This window comes from Etheostoma cragini, chromosome 15 (genome assembly GCF_013103735.1).
Source record: "Etheostoma cragini isolate CJK2018 chromosome 15, CSU_Ecrag_1.0, whole genome shotgun sequence".
Taxonomy (NCBI): Eukaryota; Metazoa; Chordata; class Actinopteri; order Perciformes; family Percidae; genus Etheostoma; species Etheostoma cragini.
In genome coordinates, this window is record NC_048421.1 from 17,466,620 (window position 1) to 17,488,482 (window position 21,863).

The 21,863-nt window shown below is 39.3% G+C and overlaps 1 protein-coding gene across 1 annotated transcript; it reads right to left on the minus strand.

The window, feature by feature from the left end:
• Positions 1 to 363: 363 nt before the first annotated feature.
• sstr3 (somatostatin receptor 3) lies at positions 364 to 21,470 on the minus strand. Its single transcript, XM_034893433.1, has 2 exons — positions 21,152 to 21,470; positions 364 to 4,365 (listed from the first exon to the last, which is right to left on the minus strand). Exon 2 carries the CDS (start codon positions 4,305 to 4,307, stop codon positions 2,886 to 2,888), a length of 1,422 nt encoding a protein of 473 aa, XP_034749324.1. The 5' UTR covers positions 4,308 to 4,365; positions 21,152 to 21,470; the 3' UTR covers positions 364 to 2,885.
• Positions 21,471 to 21,863: the final 393 nt, after the last annotated feature.

The window sequence follows — 21,863 nt, forward strand, 5'->3', positions numbered from 1 at the left end:
GTTTGTGGTCAGCTTTATGGTAATAAATAGCATGCAGAGAGATCTTGTGTATGTCTATATGATTTGTGTTGATCTGGGCATACATGAGGTTTAAATTTACATTATTTGGCAAGTAAGATAGGATGTATCTCAGGGAATGTTGTAGAGTAATCCAAAAGTAAGGTAATTAGTAGTGTAACTAATGCAGCAGTGAGTAATTGAGTAAAGTAAAGCATTTCTTTAAAAAAAGTAACTACTAGTGTTTAATCTATTTCTTTTTTTTGGAGTAACTAGCCCAACACTACTATACTATACAATACTGCCTATAATACAGCTGAGCACAATTAAGACAATAGCCACCCGACAGATTCACTAAAACACATCTTTTTTTATTTCGTCTTACTTCATATCTAAATTATATAATCAATGACAGATTTGTCTTCATGGAACATCATATTGAACCTGCAGCAGCACAATTAAAAAAAAGCAAACAAATAAACACGATCCAGTTTATCTATTAGGCTTGTACAAAATCAATATTCATCCAGCAGGATTATGTTGCCTTGATGGTTTTAGCAGTGTCATTTCTGCTGATAAGGCTTTATGCCCTGTTGGGAAACTATTCTTACGCTTTAATCAACACCAACACTTCAACTTAAGTGATGGTTGAAATGAATAAAAACTCCCACTCAGTTAGCATCACCAGCGGGATAAAACCCATCAAGCATCCATTACACATGGGAGATAAACATGCATTATTTGGTATTTGCATGTTGCACAGTGTGCAACAGAATATGATTAGATATTTAATCCCAAAAGGTCAACATTACTGTTCATTAGAGGATCAGGTGTACTGTGTTTGCACATGGTTTCCATAGTTTCTCTTGCCAAAACAAAAGTGAATAACAGAGTATCAGAGTTAACTTGTCCATATTGTATGTGGGTGAGATTGTGCAGGCAGAGAATCACACTGAGTACAGTAAGCACAGGTGGGTTATCACCGAGGGGAGTCGGGGATCACCGGCCAGCAGCTCAATATTTATAGCCCAACACACAAACACAAGTCAACAACAAGAAGGAAACACACCACTCCGCTCCCCCTGATCAGAGCTCTGCTCTCATCAAGCTGCCGTACCATTGGAGGGGGACTGGGCAAATAAAGCACAGCCAGGCAAATCCCTATTTAATGGGCCTTTAATGCTATCATGCTCCTTAGTTGATCTTTACAGAAGGGTGAGCATGCGCGTGTGGGCTGAAGACCAGCAGCACAGTAGAGCCAGTTGGACTTTATATACAGCGAGCTAAATATAACTAGTGTCCCTGTCCTGGTGTGTGGTGTGCAAGCACTCATGAATAAAGGGCTCGGAGGTGAGTTTCTGCTAAATAATGGAGATTTTCTTTTTTTTAATCCACATAGTAATCAGTTACTCAGGTACTGCACTGAAGTTATCAATACACAGTAAAATGTGCCAGAAGCAGTGTTGGAAGAAGATATTTGCAGTACAACATTGCTAGTAAGTCCTGCATTCAATATTTTACTTCAGTAAAACACAGGTATTAGCATGAAAACCTACTCAAAGTACCTAGAGTAAAAGTAGTCCTGTATAATGGACAGTTTTAGAATAATGTTTATTATATTATTGGATGTATTGTATTATAAGTTAATGATGCATTCATGTTTTCATCACTTTAATGTTGCTGGTAAAGGAGTTTTTTTGAATTACTTTACTGCTGGGTAATTGTACCTGTGATAATACATTGTAATTTACCTGCTCATTATCTTTCATATTATTAGGCTGCAAAGTACTTAAGTTTTCAAATAAATGTAGTGGAGTAAACAGAAACTTTTCCCACAAACGGAGCAGAACAAGTAGCCGTTTGTGGGAATGTTGGGCTGAAACGAGGTATTTTCATGTTAAGTAACAAGTTTGTCCAATTTGATGTCTTGTGACGTAGCCTAAGTATGAGCAAACCTCAAAAATAGAAAAAAGTGAGTTTTAGAATAAGATTACAAAACATTCCTGCATTGTTACTGAACTGTACCTGCAAAGTTGCAAAATATGAATATATGTTTTTATACAATATCCACTTGTAGAAACAGATAACTGAAACAGGTTTTATTATAAAGTTATGTTCAGGTACGGGCAGCACTTCAAGTTAGAGAAAGATTGTGGTGTTGGTTTAATACAGGAACAGTCAAAAGTGACTTGAAGCCCAAGACACAATGCATTTATGAACATTTAACTAAAACTAAGATGTTTCACAAACCTTAACCAAAATGCTTTTGTTGCCTAAAACTAACCACACCTAATGTGACTCAGGATGTCAACCTTGTCTTACCCTCTATACACCCACCATACACCTTGACCACCTCCCTAAAACCTTCAAACAGAACCTTGGCAGCCATTACATTTAACCCTTCAAACCTGTATAAACACAATAATAGTGAATGCGGTTACAGACATGGGATTCCTATGTAAAATAAAGTAGTAGCATCAATGTTCAGCTAATGTGTAGATGGTTGCAGTGAATGTTGATTTAAGCTTAAGTGCAGTTCATTTTGAGCAAATGACTGTCACATTATGGAATAAAAATAGATAATGATTAGATAGATAGAGAAGATACATAAAATAACAGTAAATAAAGGCACAACTTTTTACATTCATATTCATGCATATATACACAATATAAACAGGAATATATTCTGTGTGTTGGTGAAGCTTTAGTATGTCCTTCAAATGTTAAAGAAACGTTGAGTCCGTTGAACAGCTTACTCGTTTTTCTTTAGTTTTCATTATATATACACTTCGAGTGGGCTTTTTGCTCTGCTACACACAGTTCAGTGTTGGCTGCCCTGTGTCGTAATACTGAGTTCACTTCAAGTAAAATAAGGTCCGTCATTTACACTATAAGTAACTTATCTCCAGTGATGTACTCTGTTCCAAGTTCTCCTCTGGCAGAGTTTTAATGCTCCCATTTTTGGTTCCATTGAGAAGCAGCGGTACAGTCAGTGTTGACCCGTCGGCTGGATCTTTCCCTGTCACGTCCCCAGATTTGTCCTTCCTGTCTGGGGACGACAGCTCCGTTGCAACTGGAGTCGCTCCTTTCTCGGGCAACAGCGGCAGCAAGCTCTGTGTCTGGAAGCTGCTGTTGCCATTTTGGGCAATTCTGTAGATCTCCGTCATTTCCGAGACGTCTTCCTCGTCGTACTCGTCTTCATCCTTGAATACACGTCTAAGGCTTTCCCTGGGCTTGAGAACGGCCCTGCCCTCCCTCTGCTCCTGCTGCTGGAGCTCCATGGGCTCGTGGTTCTCCACCTTCCTTGTGGAGCGGCAGAGGGCTTTCCGGAAACCCCTCTTGAAGTTGTCTGACATGAAGGCGTAGACGATGGGGTTGGCGCAGCTGTTAGCGTAGCCAAGCACTACAACAAAATAGTAAAGACCCTGATACTCTGAGGGCAGCGAAACCAGCAAGTTGAGGATGTTAAGGGCGTAGAAAGGCAGCCAGCAGAAGACAAACACGGCAACAACAATCACAACCATGCGCGTCACTTTTCTCTCCGACTTCCTGCGCTTGGTGGAGGTGGCGTGGACCTTTTTACCCGAGCTGCGGACCTTGAAGACGATAAGCAGATAGCAGAGGCAGATGATAAGAAGAGGGCAGAAGAATCCAACCGTAGAGGTGTAAATAATGAAAGCTGCCCGCCATATGTTAGCTGGCTGTGGCCAGGCGATGTTACAGGTACCTCCTGTCTTCTGGATGTTGGCAAAGATCACCACAGGCAGAATAACAAGAAAGGACAGAGCCCAGACAGTGCCATTCACAATCTTGGCCACCTGAGGGCGCCGCCACTTTGAAGACCGAATGGGGTGGACAACGGCAAGGTAGCGATCGATGCTCATCACAGTCAGGCAGAAGATGCTGGTGAACTGGTTGATGGAGTCGACAGTCATGACCAGGCGGCACATGAAGGAGCCAAACGGCCACGACTGGAGGGTGTTCTGAACCGCCAGGAAAGGCAGACTGAGCATGAAGAGCTCATCAGCGATGGCTAAGTTAAGGATGTAGATGTTGGTCACTGACTCTATTTTTGAGTAGTGTAGCACAATGTGAATGACCAAAGTGTTTCCACCCAGGCCAATGATACACACGATTATATATATGAGTGGTAGGAGGACCCCTGCCACGCTAGGTCCTAAGGAGACAACTGGGACGCTGGAGTTGGTGGAGTTGGACAGCGTCTCGTTCAGATTGCTGTCGTTAAACAGCAAAAGGGGGAGTCCGGGCAAGGGGCTGGCAAAGCTAACGTTCTCCCACATCTCATCCATCCTCTTCAGCCCGGGGAGCTAGATGTTCTTCTGTTGTCTCAGCTCTCGCCCATCTGATCTGTTGGGATGGGGAAAAATATCAATCATCTGACTGCATCGTTTCCTACGCATGTTTCAGCTCTAAAGACATAAAAACCAATCAAACACATCTAGGTCTTTTTCTTTTACAAACACAATAAGCTATTAGAGAGAGAAAGACAGAGAGAGAGAGAGAGAGAGAGAGAGAGAGAGAGAAAGAGAGAGAGAGAGAGAGAGAGGGAGAGAGAGAGAGAGAGAAGGCCGAGACACGTTCAATCTCAAAACGGTGTGAAACCTTGTGCAACTGCTTTGAGATCATAGACTGTAAATATTAGGTCTATGTTTGAGATTTGTTTACTCTCGTTCAGTGGGTGTGTCTCAGCTCAGGTCACAGGTGATACTCCATCAGCAGAGACGTGTCTGTAAACTTGTGGTAATAAAACAATTAAAACTGCATCACCGTTTAACGTTGAGGTAGGTTTAGGTTTTTACATGAGAGGGTTTACGGTTCCCAACTAAAGAAAAAACAAAAAAACAAAAAAAAATCAGATTTCTAGTCCCCCCCTGTTAACCAAAAATCCCGGCCACACATATAAACACAAAACTGCTAACTCCATTGTGTTGTAAGTAAGAAAAAAAAGTGTGTTTATTCATTAGCAAGATTGCTGTACTGTTTAGTTCAAAAACATCCAAAACACCAAAGTACAAAGACATAGCGGACCAAACACAAGCTTTTTCTTTGAAAAGTCAAAGCTCAGGATGGCACCAGCCAGGAGGGCATGAGACAGGAGCAGAGAATGTATATTGTATATAATATATTACATAACAATAATAATAATAGCACTGTTGCTTGCTCTGGAGGAGGCAAGAGATAGGAGGTCTTCAGGCTGCAGCCATGCCATAAAAAGGCAGCGCGCTTGCTCCCCGTCGGGTCGAAGATCAAGCTGTTCCACCTAGACCCCCCCCCCGAGGCCTGGAGAACTTCCCTTGTGTAATCTGGAAGCAGCGTTTTTTTGTTGCATTTGCAGTTGCATTTGTGTTTTGTGTATTTGCATTTTTTGTCAAATTAATGAAGTTGCTTTATTAATTTGCTTGTGTTTTGTCCATTTGCATGTGTTTTCTTCAGTTGCAGGGCGTTGCCCCTGTCAGCCACCGTACAATTGGGCATTTTACGCAGTCCAACACTGTTGTGAGAACTGAGCACAAAGCAATCATTAAATACTGTAATGTAATCAACATGTTTACAATGACAAAAACGGGACACAGGCAGAGATAACGCTCCGAGGTGGCAGAGAGACAAAAAAAAAACACAGGATGCAAATGAATTGATGGAAAGCAGATGGGATAGCAGTGGATACAAAATGATGAGTCAGAAAGGAAACAATCAAAACCGGGTGAAAATGGATGTTTGCAGGTAGATTCATTTAACCACAGCAGCTATATTTGGTCCTACTGATACGGCAGGTAAATCAAACAGACTCTGTTCCCACATGTGGGCAATTTCATTAGCAAACCATCAGAACTTAGATTAACGTGAACTGGGCACACATTTGGGAGTGGGCTTTAGGACACATGGAGGTGAGACTGTGTGGTTTCAGGAGACTCATATTTGGTAAACCTAACAGCTGGTGCACTCGCCCACCCGTTCACACACTCATTTTAATGTAGATATAAAAAAACTACAACAAAAGAAGGACCATTTATCCAGGTTAATATTAACCTAGGGTGACCAGATTTCCCAGGGCCAAACCCCCAACTGGACACTTTGCATGTGACCCTAGGGCCCGTTCACATGCGCCAGCCCAGGTCAGACAAACTGTAAGCCTAGACACACACAGTCTGTCTTTTGCCAACAGCACACATAGGCCTACTGCTCACAACATAATGGGGTATCTCAGTTAATATTCATGGGTTTTCTTGGTATGTAGCCCACATATCTAAGACATATTATTAAAAGACATTGATTGAGTTTTGTGTGGGACCAACCTTATTTTTCAGAATTAAAGCAGTCTTTTGGAAAATGCACCCATTGAACTATTTTTCAATGCATAGCACTAAACAAATTATTTGGATCTGCTGCCACAGGCTTGAACTAAAGTTATGGTAACACTTTACGGTAAAAGATGATGAATTATGAATTCATGGAATCATCGGGAAGTGACATGAGTTCATAGCCTCTCAGTCATGACCTCATGCATGAACAACACATCAACTAAAGCATTAGGTAAGGCGAGTACAACATTACGCACAAGTTGTATGATATTAATGGACTCTTTGACTGTTTTCAGTGGAACAATATACATTTCTAAAAGTAACTTAAGCTCACATACAAGTGCAGTAGAAAGTGGGGTGAAAAAAAAGTACTTAAAAGTGCAGTACTCGAGTAAAACTTGAACGGTCCAATATGTAATACATTTGTTACGTTAAATCGAGTAATGTCCACAATATTTCAACACATTTCGACACAGAGGTTGCCGGACACGAAGCGCAAACACGCAAAAACAAGGTCCTGGCTGCAGCTATGGAAGCAGCAACCAAACCAATTGGAATAAAAGATATAGATTCATTCTACCCAACCTTTAAAAACATCTTTTCTAAACAGTTGCATAACCAGAGAAGAGGTAAAATATGGGTAAATATTGAAGATACATGTAAAATTTGGAGACAGCTTAGAGCCCAAAAGGATGCCAAGTTAGCTCATTTCCTCTTCACTTAACAGGTAAGTTTCATTAATTTATATCACGGCTAACGTAGTGGCATTACGTGGCATAACGATGGGCATTATCAGTCATTTCAACAATTCATGTGCACACATAAATTAAATAGAGTACTCATGCTACTCATATAGCCTAACCGTAAAAACCGAGACAAGAAGAGAAGATAAGATTAGTTAAGAAGAGGCACTGTTACAAATATACATTGTAATGCCGGCTGCACAGATTATGCAGACCACTAGGACTGATGTGTCAGTCAATCGTTGTAAAATCATTTGCTGGACGCTTTATGAGTCTTTCTACATGGGCATAGTTAATTATTGGGCTATAATAAGACCACTATTTAATTGCTGATAACCAGGGAAATGTCATAGTTGTAGGTATAAACAGGACATTTTAGCGTCCCGACAGGCTTTCGTTGGGACTCAGGACGCGCAACTGAAAATCGAGACTCGTCTGGTCACCCTAAATTAACCAAGCTAGCTGTATGGGGCAAGAGATGGCAATGTAGGCCGTCTGTCCACTACTTTGCTCCAGACTGAAATATGCCAACAACTGAATGGTATGTCATGTACAAATATTCATGGTCCCCAGAGGCTACATTTTCATGAACTACTTTGTGTTTAGAGCTAAGTAGGAAATGTTAACATGCTATCACATTAAACTTAATTGAATTATCATTGAGTATCATCACTGTGAGCATGTTAGCATGCTAATGTTATCATTTAGCTCGAAGCACTGCTGTGCCAAAGATAGCTATTTCTGTCACTATTTGTGACAGAAGTGTTTAGCCTACTACTAAAAAATCTACCATCTCATAACATCCTGAAGCCTGGTACACAATTAACTTTTTTGTCCACCAGCCAAAGGGAATGTTCAAGATTTACAAGCCACTCAACAGATAACCATTGTATTTTGGCTGGTGAGTAAAACAAATCTACCAGCCACTTGCATATTTAACCAGCATTTGGCTAGTAAAAGCACAAACTAAAAAAATTGTGAAATTAGAGATTTGGGTCTTGGTCTCTTTGTGGGCTTTTACACAGGAATTTGTGAAAATAACACCTAAAATCTAAGCAAAAATGTCTGTGAGCTTCATATTATTGTACAAACACAAGAGTGGTATTGATCTTCTCATCAAACTCTTAGAAAGGGATAGTGTATTTCCCAAAATGTCGCACTACATATTTTCTTTTTTTCACTGGGGAAACATTTCCATGGGGAACATTAACACTGATGTAGAGAAATATCCATGAAACATTCTGCTATGAAGTGTTCAGTGATGCAAAGCAACATTAAGGTATATGGATTTCATTTCAATCTACATTAACAACACAGCTGTACCACAGAGTAGTCAATATAATGTCCTAATAAAAGCATCATAAGCATTTCATTTCAGAGGTAAAATGGTCGACCATCTCTTTTTCCCAAAATGATTAATGTGGCTTTCAGAAAATCAACTGTGAGAAAAACACAGATGTGTCGTGAGCTCGTTGATAGAGTTCATCAAACGAACCGACTGAAAGGTTATTGACACCTTGATGGCGACAGCTGCAGGCGACAGTAATTGGCATTCAGCCTCTCTGTCTTCCTGGAGTTCAATTTAAAAGAAATATGAAAACAGCAAAACAAGAATAACCAACACGTGTACTGTATGTCTTTTTATGAGACTTGAGTAGCTTTGCTTTGATTTCACCAAACTGTCACATTAATCATTTTTCAATATCTTCCTATCGTTGGGACTAAGAACATTTCACATTCATTTTGGCAATCTGGGTCACCATAGAAACCAGCGGAAGAGCAAACCCGGAGACCAGTGTCGTAAATCAAACAGAACCAAATAAACGACAGCACGTGGCAGCAAAACAAGGACAGATCTTTCTCTTCTCTTCTTTTTTCAGTGAAAATGTTTCAAAGACAGAAAAACATAATTCCACACTTTTGTCCTGGTCGTATAGGTGATGAATGGGGGATCTAATAAAATAAAATAACAACAGCTCAGCTGAAGGCTTCATGCAGCTTTTGAAGGCTTATTTGATTAAAAATAGGATTAGAACAGTTGGATTAGATCCATCAATTAAGTACAATCTAAGTACACTAAGCTGATATCCTTTAATTAAATGTTAGATATGGACCAGAAGCTTCTCTTTTATCACAGCTACAATCTTTAAAACCATGATGAGATGTTATTAGTGATGCTCCTTTGCAGTTATTAATGGTTCAGTACAAATTTCTCTTTCCATTGAATAGTTGAAATGCGTCCCTCTTGTCTCATTTTGCAGCACCGGCAGTGTGACTGCATATATATGATTTAATTTTAGCAAGTTATTATCATTCATGAAGGAAGATAAACCTTTTTAATATTGTTACATTTGTTAGTGTTTTGCACGCACGTTCATAGCAATTTAAAACAGAAAATCTCAGTTTTCACCGTTAGTGAAGTCCATATAGACTCATAACATAAGAAATGGCTGATAAAAATGGCAGAAATAGCACACTTTTGACCATTAGTTCTATTTTAAAAGCCTGAAAGGAGCAGAAAGATTTTACTTTTGCTCCACTTGTGTTGTCAAGCAGTAAGCCAGAGAGCACACACACAAAAACACACAAAAAAGGGAGTGGGTGATTTCATTTACACTTAGTGACTTTATGCTTCTTGGGCGGATTGGATAGCTGATATCATGGAAGCATTCAAGATGAATGATTGTGTTAGTTTTGGTTATCTAGTTAAATACCTAGTTATTACTTTCTGATATTGTTGTTTTTTGTGTGTTTTTTAAGTAGTGCGAACCTGATTTACATGGCGGGAAAACTGAGACCCATTAGTCAGATTTGGGATTCTAACAGAGTCGCATGCAAACATTATGTGGCTAAGTGCAAACAAAAGTATATTAAATCACATCTGGATTTTAATAAATGGACTCCCGTGTTTGGCTACCTCATGCATTATCTATACAATACAAACAAATTTGTGTGTTCGTAGCCACTTATTTTTTAAAGAAATTTTGCTTTGCGCATTAAAAACCCCTGAGTAAAATCGATCAAATTTTATTTTAATTAAATTAGGGACAATTTATTAATGTCTTACATTGCACTGTAACTTTTCTTCTTCCACTTTATCTACTGTGTATGTGTATCTGCAGCTATTATGATAACCAATCATTTCAGTCATTCTTCAAGCCATACACAGTATTTGCTTCTGAAATGTAAGGATTTAGTTATAATATAGTTAACTTGTAATCAAGAAAACAATTAACAGTATGTGTATATATATATGTGTGTATTTCTTTTTTTTCTTGAATTTCTTTAGTTATGTATGTGCTTCTGTTATTTTATTATTATTACTATTATCAGCACTGGATGGGCTGCATAGATATGTATTTAAAAACAAATGAAAAGAATTTGCAAGGATATGAAAAACTGCAGTGCTCTGTACTGTAATGGATTGTAAATTAAGTGAAGGAGTTGCAAAAAAGGTTTAAAAAAGAAGAAGAAAAAAACAGATTAACCAGTAATGGAAACATTTAATACAAGAGTTGCAAACGATTAGCAGAATCATCTAAAAAGGAAATGTCTTTCAGCCAAAGCTTAACTGTAGTGCAGCTGCAACATCAACTGTGATGACTACTCAGAGAAATCAATTGATACAACGGTCATCTCAAAACACCCTGAAGTCTAATATCTGTATGGTATTTGATGGATTTCATCTTGCCTCATTAATCTTCATTCTAGGGGACCATTCAAATATCTCTGAAAGAGGAAATCTATTTTTAAATTGATTTTTTGAACTACTGCCGGTGTCAAGACCTCATCTGTCTCTTTTTTTTGACTGGCGCGAGCGGAGAACAATCAGTGCAGGTCACGTGACCAATACAGCAACAAAGCCTTCCAATCTGAATACTAACTATCAGACTGATGGTCATAGCTTTCGCCACATATCTGCTTTGACTGGGAAACTAGAGGCTGTAGCTGTTGGAGAAGTAACCCAGAACACTCCATGAAAACAACGTCTGGTAAAAGAGGACACTGAGGCTAAAATGATGTGATCTATATTTGAATCTTCTGTCTGCTACTTTTGATTGGTCGGTGGTCTGATCTGTATCAAGGACTCCTCCCTTGTGGTCATGCTGTTACATGACGCATTTATTCCACTTTGTTGATCCACTGATTCACTCTATACAGAATTCTTTAGATCAAAAGCTGACAGATTGAAACAGCTTGAAGTTTTAAATTATTTACACACATCTGCAATATAGAGTGTATAAAGACCCATAAAATCATGTTTTATATACAACTAATTTGCAAAAGTAAATACAATTTGAAGGAAAGACTATGATGGTGCACTTCTATACTGAGTCCATCCTTACCTGCTCCATCAGCATCTGCTGCCACTACTAAGGACAAGGGCAGAGTGCAGCGTATCATTTGCTATGCTAAGAAGGTGATTGGCTGCAATCTCCTGTCTCTTCAAGTCCTGTACGCCTCCAGGACCTGTACGCCTCCAGGACCTGTACGCCTCCAGGACGCTGAGGCGGGCAGGAACGATAGTAGCCGATCTCTCTCACCCCGGACACAAACTGTTTCAACCCCCCTTCCATGAGGACCAAATCTAACGCCTAAGTCCCCTCTGTGTCATGCTGACGATGAGGCTTGGACCCAAATGCAGTTCAAAAACAAGGATTTATTCCACAAAAAGAAAACACTTCAACAATATCAACATGACAACAAAATACATGACAAGAACAGGGAACACCAAATCAACATGGCGCAGCAAACACACAAGCAACAGACCGAAAGAATCCAATATGATGTGTATTTCCCAAAATATATCAGATTGTGCAACATACTTTCCACTTGTAGTGTACACCACAGGTGAGTGTGAGGAAGCAGGGAAATGACTTAATCAGGGATTTATTATTGACCAAATAGAGGTACATGAGCTTACTGAATAAAGAGGCAAGCAATAAAGCCAGCAGGTAAACTTATCTAAAGCAAAGATTCATTATTCCACGGACAGAGGCTAGAAAGCAACAGCAAGAACCAACATTGATAATCTGCCCTGGAATTCACAGGAAATGGGCTATATATACTGCAGGGATGAGCATGTGGAAATGTCTAAGAGTATTTGTGGACAGGTAGAGACAAGGCAATAAAGGGGTTTGGGAAGTGAGAATGTGGCTGAATGGAGAGGCACAATGTAACGCTGGCATGTCAGGGATATATTGTGATTGTGGTTTAATACAGAAAATGTCTGTAATGACTTGTTTATTATCATTTAACTGAAAACCACAATCTTTTTCCTGACCTTAACTCAAGTGCTTTGTACATCTACTAACCACCCCGACCACCAGCTCACTGTCACCCTGTAATTAGGAACATATTGTAGTTATATAGCTAGATGTTATTCCAAGGGAACAGGGCTGCTATAACATCGGAGAAAAGCTTTATGCTCAACAACATTTTTGTTAATTTGCATTGGTTAATTTTCATGAACCAATGCAGCAAAATGTTATCTCATTGATAACTGCTTCACTGTTTACTATTCACTCCTGTGACATTGTATCAGTGCTGCAATAAGTTACTGCTAATGATAACCAAGAAGCTGCTGCCGCTCCACATTCCACTGGCAAACCACTGGTGGTTTTTAACGTTTCACAGAAAACAATGTATTTGTCACAGAGGTTAGCATTGATTGCAATTTGTTTATCTAACGTGCATCCACAAATTGCAATTGTTTATCTAATATGCATCCACAAAACAAGATACTGCTATTTTCAACATATTACCATAAAAATGAATTGGTTTGGGTGCACTGTATACCGATAGTCCAGCTGCCCTTTTGTCATATTTCTGACAAAGTAGCTGCTCAACGAGTGTTTGCTGGTTTATTGCAGTAAAATGCACTTGTTGTTACAACCAGGACTGAAGTTTTAAATACGGTATTACAACTTCAAATCGTAGTTGACAGTGTAATTTTGTCGGAGTGGGTGTCAAAGGTTATTCAAACAATCTTGGACTAACCAAACAATATGTTTTACCAGAAGTGCAGAACAAACTTGCAGCTAGCGGAGCTGCTGAAGGTGAAAGCTGGCTTACTCAAACAAGGCGCCGAGACACAAATAACAAGTACTACAAACAGGAAGCACATTTCTTCAGAGTGAGTTCTGATTCTAATGGAATAGTTACTCATTATTAACACCAAAATGTTTAGCTGTTTCAACAAAACTATTTACGTCTCACAGTAAGGTGTTAATGATGATTGTTTGAGACGTTTAAGTAAGCTAGGTTAGCCTCCTTGCGTTTGTTTCTCAAATGTAGGCTACTTTCAAATTCCTGGGATGTTTCCCTGTAATAAACTGTCCACATATCTTGCAAGACACTGGCTTTTATCTGACACAGTCCTAATCAAAAAGGGCTCTGCCGCTTTCTACACGTCTACAAGAAATGTCATGGTCGGAAAGATATAACGGTATTTGCTCTATAAAAGACATTCACAAAGACGAATACTAAGGACTTAACAATTATAACCAAACAGTTTTTTTTGGCATCTATAGCACATTGCGCATCACCACAAGCCTGTTAACATAGAGGCCTCAATCAAGAGAAGGAAGAGCTTATATGGTCTGCTTAAAACTCACAGAAGAAAGGGATGCATTTGGCTAGTAATATTAAATGAGATCCAAAATTATTTTAAAAAGAAAAACTTTTTAAATAGTTTTTTTCATAAAAACAAAAAAAAATCTAATTCATTTAAAAAAAATCACAAACAGGGTGAATGGAGATTGTGATTTTATAACGATTAATCATGCATACCTTAAAGCGAGGCAACATTTGTATTTCTCACAGGTTTGAACTGCAGCTCGCTGCAGGAGTGGAAATGCCAACGTCTTAGCTCAGCAGCGGGCTGAGCATCCATCACAAAGGTCAGTCTATCTCAGCCGGAGCACTTGAAAGGTACAGAGTATTTCAGAGAGGAGCTGCGTCATCCTGACAGCAGCACAGATTAACAGATGCCTTCAGGTACACACAACAGGGCATAGATTTTGCACTATGCTTACTATCTTTTTATGAAATTTTATGACAGAGAATCCTCATCTGAATCTCCAGCTCCCCTTGGCTTTCTGGAGCTTTACAGTACAACTCAGCTCAAAAAACTTTTAACTGCATGTCTCTTTATTCAGTAAGATCACGTACCTCCATTTAGTTTATAATAAATCCCTGTGTAATATTCGATACCAACGACTTTTTGTTTCCCGGATTGTTCAGGGAAATCCTTAATTTTCGGCCGGATGTCCGTCACGTTCTTTGTGTTGGCAATCTAAACTGATAAGTTTACGAGGACTCTGGTTAACTGCTCCTCAGATCTCTGCAGGGAAAATCCAGACAGCTAGCTAGACTATCTGTCCAATCTGAGTTTTCTGTTGCACGACTAAAACAACCGTTGAACATACACCTATTCCACCAAAACAAGTTTAAGGATATTTTGCAGAGGTGCGGTTGCTCCTTTTGGCGCTTAGCACCGCCCAAGAAGTTTGTGATTGGTTTAAAGAGATGCCAATTAACCAGAGCATGTTTTTCTTTTATACCGAAATGTTGTGTGAACTAGCCAGAAAGATCTGGCCATGCAAGACTAAATGTGTAACTTAGTCATATACTTACGCATAGTAGTTAAATAACATAACAAATGTACTGATTTGTAATCTTCCCCTACTCCTAAGCATGACCAAACTGTGACCGTTTCACAACATTGACCATGAACTACAACCGTTACTTTTAGGGATGAGGACTTGTTGATCTGCTGCAACTGGGGTAGCTAATTTAGGAAACATACCTGTGCATTGTATTGGAGTATAGGAACATAAACCAATGTGGTCTAATGGGTTGGAGGACTGGACTGGTTGGTTTTTACGCTTGATGAGGTTGAAAAGTTAGTGTATCAATTATTTAAAAAAATGCAACAAACTGCACCAGGCATAGATTTACCACATAAATTGTAGGTATAGTTTAGATTACAAACCTGTATTAATCCCCAAAGGGAAAACTCATCTGCCACCAAATCAACTCATACAGACAACATACGACATTGCATTCATAGTACACAACAAATAATACACAATACAACAAATAAAGAACACCATAATGAGGCATTTGAGTCTTGATAAACAGCTGATAGGTGCTACATTTAAAACTTAATCTGTAAAAGCCGGAACAAAGAGTGATGAAAACATGTGAAATCACAGTTTTATATATTTTCTGTGAGGCTGTCTGTTACACCAGAGATAAAAATTTAAAACCACGTTTAATCCATTGTTCCCATCTCATGATTCACAAAGCCAATCATTCTGCACTGATTCCTCAGTACTGACGGGAATCAGCAGTGAGAAGGCAGGTCAGGGTCATTGTTAAATACATTGGCAGCGCTGTTTAAATAGCGTATTTGTTTAGCTTTCTTTTGTATTTTCTCCTCTTGAAAGCTGAGAGTGAATGTTCGGCGTTTTGCCAAGCAGTCAATAACTGAACCGTTGGGACCTCAGCCGACGTGAGTGGTGGAAAATGTTATAATATTATTATGGATTACATTGAGGAATGAAGAAACAATGAAGGTTATAATAAATTGTAGATAAATAATAGATATGGCCTTCATGTTAACATTAGTCTACTACCATCTAAAAGTGTAAGTGTATTTTGCAATTGGACAAATATTAGGCCGTGGCCGTGAGTAATACTGCCCTCAATTATCATATACAAGTATAAGTTTCATAAGTGTGAAAGGTGGATTCATCTGGTAGTAACCGTAGCAACCATACAGATACTTCACACTACATTAACATTTAACTCTTTTACTTTCACACTGATAATCTGCATACACGCACTCAGAGGTGCCCAGATAGACACAATAATAACCGTTGAATAATAAACCACCAGTCGTGGCATCCAGTGGCAACAGATTGAAGCTTCCTCCCTGAGTAGACACATATCTGGCAGCTTATTTATGTGTTGTGCTTTTAAGCAGCGCAGGGAAGCTCACGTGTTTTGTTGCCTTGGACGTCTTAATAAATGAAGTAGATTGAGTTTTTCGAATATTTGGTATTCGAGCATAGGCACGCTAAAACTAATAAAATATAAAACCAAAAGTGTTTTTACTTTACTTACAGTGGTAATCATGTTGATGCTACTTGTATTGTATTTTCACGGTCAATGAACAAAAATCCAGCGACAGTAGCAGAATTAAGAAATGACCTTCAGATGATGAAAGTGTATCAAAATGCATTATGAATACGTTTTAATGCTTCCATTTATAAGGCTGCCAGTTAGGTTGGTAATGTACAAAAGCTTTTGTCGGTGCTGGACTTGTGCGAGCTATTTCCTGGAGGCAATGCAAACTGTTGAAAGAATTTGGTACAAAATAATAAATTGTTTGATTTCTGTTAGCACACAATACTGACAGTGAAATCAGAGAGATGTTAATAAATTATGCTTAAAAAATGTAAGATGGGACTTTTTTTTAATAGTTGTCTGATGAGTCTTTCAGGCATCATTTGTGAGAACAGAACACTGTGTCTGATCAATCTTTTCATATAAGAATAATGAATTACTCTTTTGTCTGAATATGCTGCAATTGTTATCTTTGTGCATTTCACGCTACTTAATTATTCATCTTAAAGTGACCACACAATATATTGTTGTCATATTCATTTATGATACTGTAAAACACGAATCTGTGTCTGCACTAGGGTTGCACGATTTTGACAAACTGTGATATTACGATATTGAATAATAACATTACGCTATTGATATTAGGTTGGATATTTTTAAACTTATGTAAAATTACAAAAGTTACGGCAAAACGCATCGTAACAATACTTATAGATCCATAGTGGACAGTGAGACTCATAGATGGCTCCGTAGTGCGGCTGGAATACAGGTCGGTCGTGAATAAAAATCTATCAAAACTCCGAACTCTGCCTGCACGTGGTACGCTCCATAGGGTTTGGCACGTAGTGGCCCCGTGACGTGCACTAACATGTGCAAGTGGCACGGTAAGTGGCCAATGAAACATGATCATTATAGCGTTTCAAACAGGCTCTAAATCAAACACAACTAAGCCACACAGCCAGCGGACGGGACGCATAGTTCCATTAAATACACAAAATATTGCATACTTAGTGTGACACTTTTGATCTAATATTGCGCACCTTTAAATCCTTTAACTGTTGATAATCAGTTTGTCAGTTTGAACTTGTCCCGGATGACTGACCACACCAAGCTTAGCGATGGCGAATTCACATTTAAATAACAAAGGAACCTTCAACAAACACTCTAAAGTCATTACTGGAGGATGAGACAACATTTCTGTCATCCTCTCATGTCCGTAATAACTGAAGAGGAGTTCATCAAATTTTTCTCTCATCTCTTTTTGCAATATTTTTGAAAGACTTAGCTTTACAGGTTAAAGGGAGACAGTACAAGTAAAAACATTTTTTGTATGCACTTCGAGATTTTTGGGCTCTTTGGCTTCCATAACATGTCTTCTATCTGAATAGTGGAAAGAAAACATCCAAACTACACATTTAAGTGTTTATTTGGCTACATTTGGTCTGTTTGCAACTGTAGATTTCTTCCAAATTTCAGGAAAATGTAGCATTACATAATGCCTCCTTTGCATATTTGTTTTAGAAAACTGTCAATACAAAAACAAATTGTTTTGATCTATATAATCAATATCAGTATTTATCCTAATTTCTGCAGTATATAGTATATGTTATGTTTTGTTGTAGACAGTGATGGTCTGGAAGATGCTTAAGTTTTCCTCTGGTCCTGGCTTGTATGAATCTATGGTGTACTGCATGTGGACTGGACATACTTATATGTACAATGATAAAAATGTCATTTACTCATCCTGGGGCTTTAGAGGAGCGAACAAGGCTTCTCCTCCAGGCTTGGTAAGTCAGCGAAGCAGCGGCTGGAGGGCTGCGAGGATAGGCATATTGGTAAGGCTCCTGTGGGTGCTGTGCCCCTATATAGGGCTGCACAATTAATTACAATTTTATCGAGTCAGAGGGACTAAATAAACCCAGTGAATACACAAGCAGCTCCAATCCTGGCTTTAGCTTTAAGCTGTTCTAAACCTATTCTGTCTTGTACGGATTCTCTCTGTGAAGTAGATGCCATTCTCAAGGGCTGAAGAATCAAGATGGAAATATCCTGCTCACCTTTTATTTTCAGCTTCTTTATCAAGAAGAGAGGGATAAGACATGCACATCTTGACATAAATGAGATGCATACACGGCCAGTCTCATGTCTGAAGGAGCACCTGAGGTACTGTTAGGATTAGGCATCGAGAACCGGGTCCAACTACAAGTAGTTTTAAAATGTACAATTCCATAGCAGCCAGCATACTTCCAGGCGCTTGTTGTGTTGCCGCGACGGAGCACAGTTATGGCGTTTTTTCATTACATGGTAGGCCCTACCTGCTTGACTCGTCTCGACTCTACTCGCCTTTTTTGGTTTTCCAAAAAGAGTTTAGCCGGCGTTGTTTTTTGCTGCCTCCAGCTTCTTTTGAAACTAAATCTGTCTTCTGGCTGTGGCAACAGCAACATGCTGAGAATCCAAACCTTCGACATTCTGTGTGTGTGTGTGGCGTTAAGTCACGGCAGTTTCTTGGGGTGTCACTATGACAACCAGCCACGCTCACCTCACGCATTAGGCAGTACTAAATCTGCAATGGAAAAAGGAGGATGGGGCACTGCGGCCAAGTTGAGCCTAGCAGAGCTGGTACCATGTAATTTAAAAAACGCCATAAGCAGCGCTCTAAAGTGTGGCTCTGTTTTACATTGACACATATGCCCAACCCTACTGTTAGGTAAAAGTCTAGCGAGGGGCAACCTGTGCCACTTTAATCAAGGCACAAGTTTGAACTGAATGGTGTCAGATTAACTTAAAGGCTTACAGGAGTACAAGGTGCAACATCTCTCACACTCAACAAAAATAAACAATCCCGCAGAGATGCTGCTTACTCTTTGTTCTTAAAAGTCCCATGGCATGAAAATTTCACCTTAAGAGGTTTTTTAACATTAATATGACTTCCCCCAGCCTGCCTATGGTCCCCCAGTGGCTAGAAATGGTGAAAGGTGTAAACTGAGCCCTTGGTATCCTATTCTGCCTTAGAGAACATGAAAGCTCAGATGGGCCGATCTGTAACCTTACCCCTTATGAGGTCATAAGGGGCAAGGTTACCTCCCCTTTCTCTGCTTTAATTTTGCTTGCCCAGAGAATTTGGCCCACCCATGAGAGAGAGACATCATGGCTTTCTAACGAGCAAAGTGGCAGTTGGTAAAGGCCACACCCCCGTCCTCCACCTTGCACCCCCTCTCCTCCTCAAAAGCTACAGACTCAGAAATGGCACATACTAAGGAAAGCTCATTGTGGGAATGGCTCTAGGGGCTAAAATGCTGCACTAAGGCTGAATTTTGGGAAAGAGACGTCAGATATGGTATTAGGAGACCATTAAAGTCAATATAAAAAGTGCATCCAAGGAGCACTGTGTCTTATGGGTGACAAACTGCTGCAGGAGCGGGACCTGTTGCTGAGCTATCTGTGGTCTGGATGTGTCCAGTGATAAACCTCGGAAACAACGCCGTGTTACCACGTCAGAGGATTCCCCCCCTTATTCAACAGGGCTGTGAGACATGAGCAAATATGAACCATTGTTTTTATTGAAAATCTTTTAGATAACATCAAACCATGGATGTATTATAGCCTATAATTGTACAGCTGTAGCCACTTTCTCTCTCTCCTTGTCCACTCTTCTTCTCTATACTCTAGCTCTAATGAATACGGGGGGGGGGGGGCATCTAATAATAATTACCTCACCTACATTGTTAGAAGCATTTAAATATCGACCCATGGCATTGACAAACTTTTAGATAATTACACAAATCTGTAATTTCTCTAGCCTACTCCAAAACAACATGCAGGCTCCTAGAACACCTTCCTTCCTATTAATCTGACAATCTGAGCCTGTCAGTGGCAAGAAAATCACTTTTAGTGGAAAAAATCGAGGGAGCACATTTTCCCCATTGAACCTCCTCTTGGCGCTGAATCTAGGCTCTGAAAAATCTAGACGTGACGGGAAACTTTAGTCAATTACAGGTCATTTTAGAAAGAAAGAGCGCTCCTATTGCATCCTATTTCCATCCCCTGCAACAGAAAGGGGAGAGGGTGAGCTCTAGGAAAAGGTCTCCCTATTCAAAGCCTTTTTTTGCATTACCATCTGCAGCTTTGCCCTACCTTTTGGCTTTGTTTGTTAAACGTTCATATACTACTTAGCATTTTTTTAAATGCTAAATAAGAGGACGCATGCATGCACGCTCAGTAATGACTGCTTACTTAACAAAAAAAAAAGACCAGGCCACCTAAAACATTCAATTAAATCCAGCTTAGTTTCAAAATCTTGAGGCTAATGGGCTTGGATGTTGGAGTAAAGCGAAGCAACAAGAAACATACATACTTTAAAAAGTGCAAAATTATCATGAAAAGACACAATACGACCATGAAAAGACACAATACGACCATGAAGAGACACAAACAAAATAGAAACGCAACAGAACCATATAGACATTATTAAAACAAGTCATATTGACAAGAAAGAGATTTGGTATGACAAAAAAAAGATTAGAGTTGTAACTAATGAACAATTATTATGTCCATTATCTTTTCAATTAACCAATTAGTTTTTTTAAATGTCAGAAAATTGTGAAAAATGTGTTTATTTGGCATTCATTTACACCGAATGAATAATGCAACTATTATTAATGCCTGCTAAGGTTTACTAGGTTATTGCTTAATAACGTATAATAATAATAATAATGTTATTGTAACACATTTGTACTCATTTTACTTTTTTTGCTCTGGGCTACATATCCGTGCCACCCATTAGAAAGTTGTTAAACCCGCCTCTGGAAGTAGGCGATTAAAAGCATTTAATGTCAAAAACGTTCTTCAGTCTCAACGCAGAAGTGAGGAGAAAGACACAGACGTTAGACACTTACGGCTGTCTCCTTTACGGTAAAAACGACCCTAATTATTGCTAAATGTACTATTTTAACTTACCTTAACGATGAGACTTTTCAAACCGTGATCTTCGTTAACCCGGTCTCTAACGTGGATTTAGGATTGTATTGATTGAAACAACGCGAGAGGAGCAGCTGCAGTTGGTTTATTCCCCGTCAGGACATGTTTAATCTTCATCCTCAACCGTAAAACAGTCCGCTCCGGTCCTCCGGTGTGTTTCTCGGTGAGTTTCCCCCCCTCCGTCTGTTCTCGGACCGACTGATGCACTGAAGTCACCACTGCAACATTATAACAGTCGCTCCGTCTCATGCTTGTAACTAGGTAACAGCTAAGAGGCTGCACACGGAGTCGAGAGGAGGTGTTGAAACTGTGCGTGTGTGTGTGTGTGCGTGCGTGTGCGCGTGTATATTTGCGTTAAATCTTGGACCATTTAAACATTAAATAGACTTGCCTGCATACAAAATTCTGAAAAGCCCTATATGTCCATTCATTATTTTTTAATAAATTGTTCCAAAAATGTTTAAACCCTGAGAATCTGTAAATTTAATGACGTATTAAGTTATCTATGAGTTATTGGTATAACATATCATATATTGGTATATCATATAACCTATATTGTATATACGGTATATAGTTAAACATATATATATAGTTGCTCTAACTTCCATCAAACACGGGAAATGCTTACCCTGGAAATCCTGAGTTGTCGGGAGTTACTCTGGCATCGAGTAATGCTGCTCATTAACTATGC

Excerpts from the sequence above, each read along its gene's own strand:
- sstr3 (XM_034893433.1), bottom strand. The coding sequence starts at position 4,307 with ATGGATGAGATGTGGGAGAACGTTAGCTTTGCCAGCCCCTTGCCCGGA.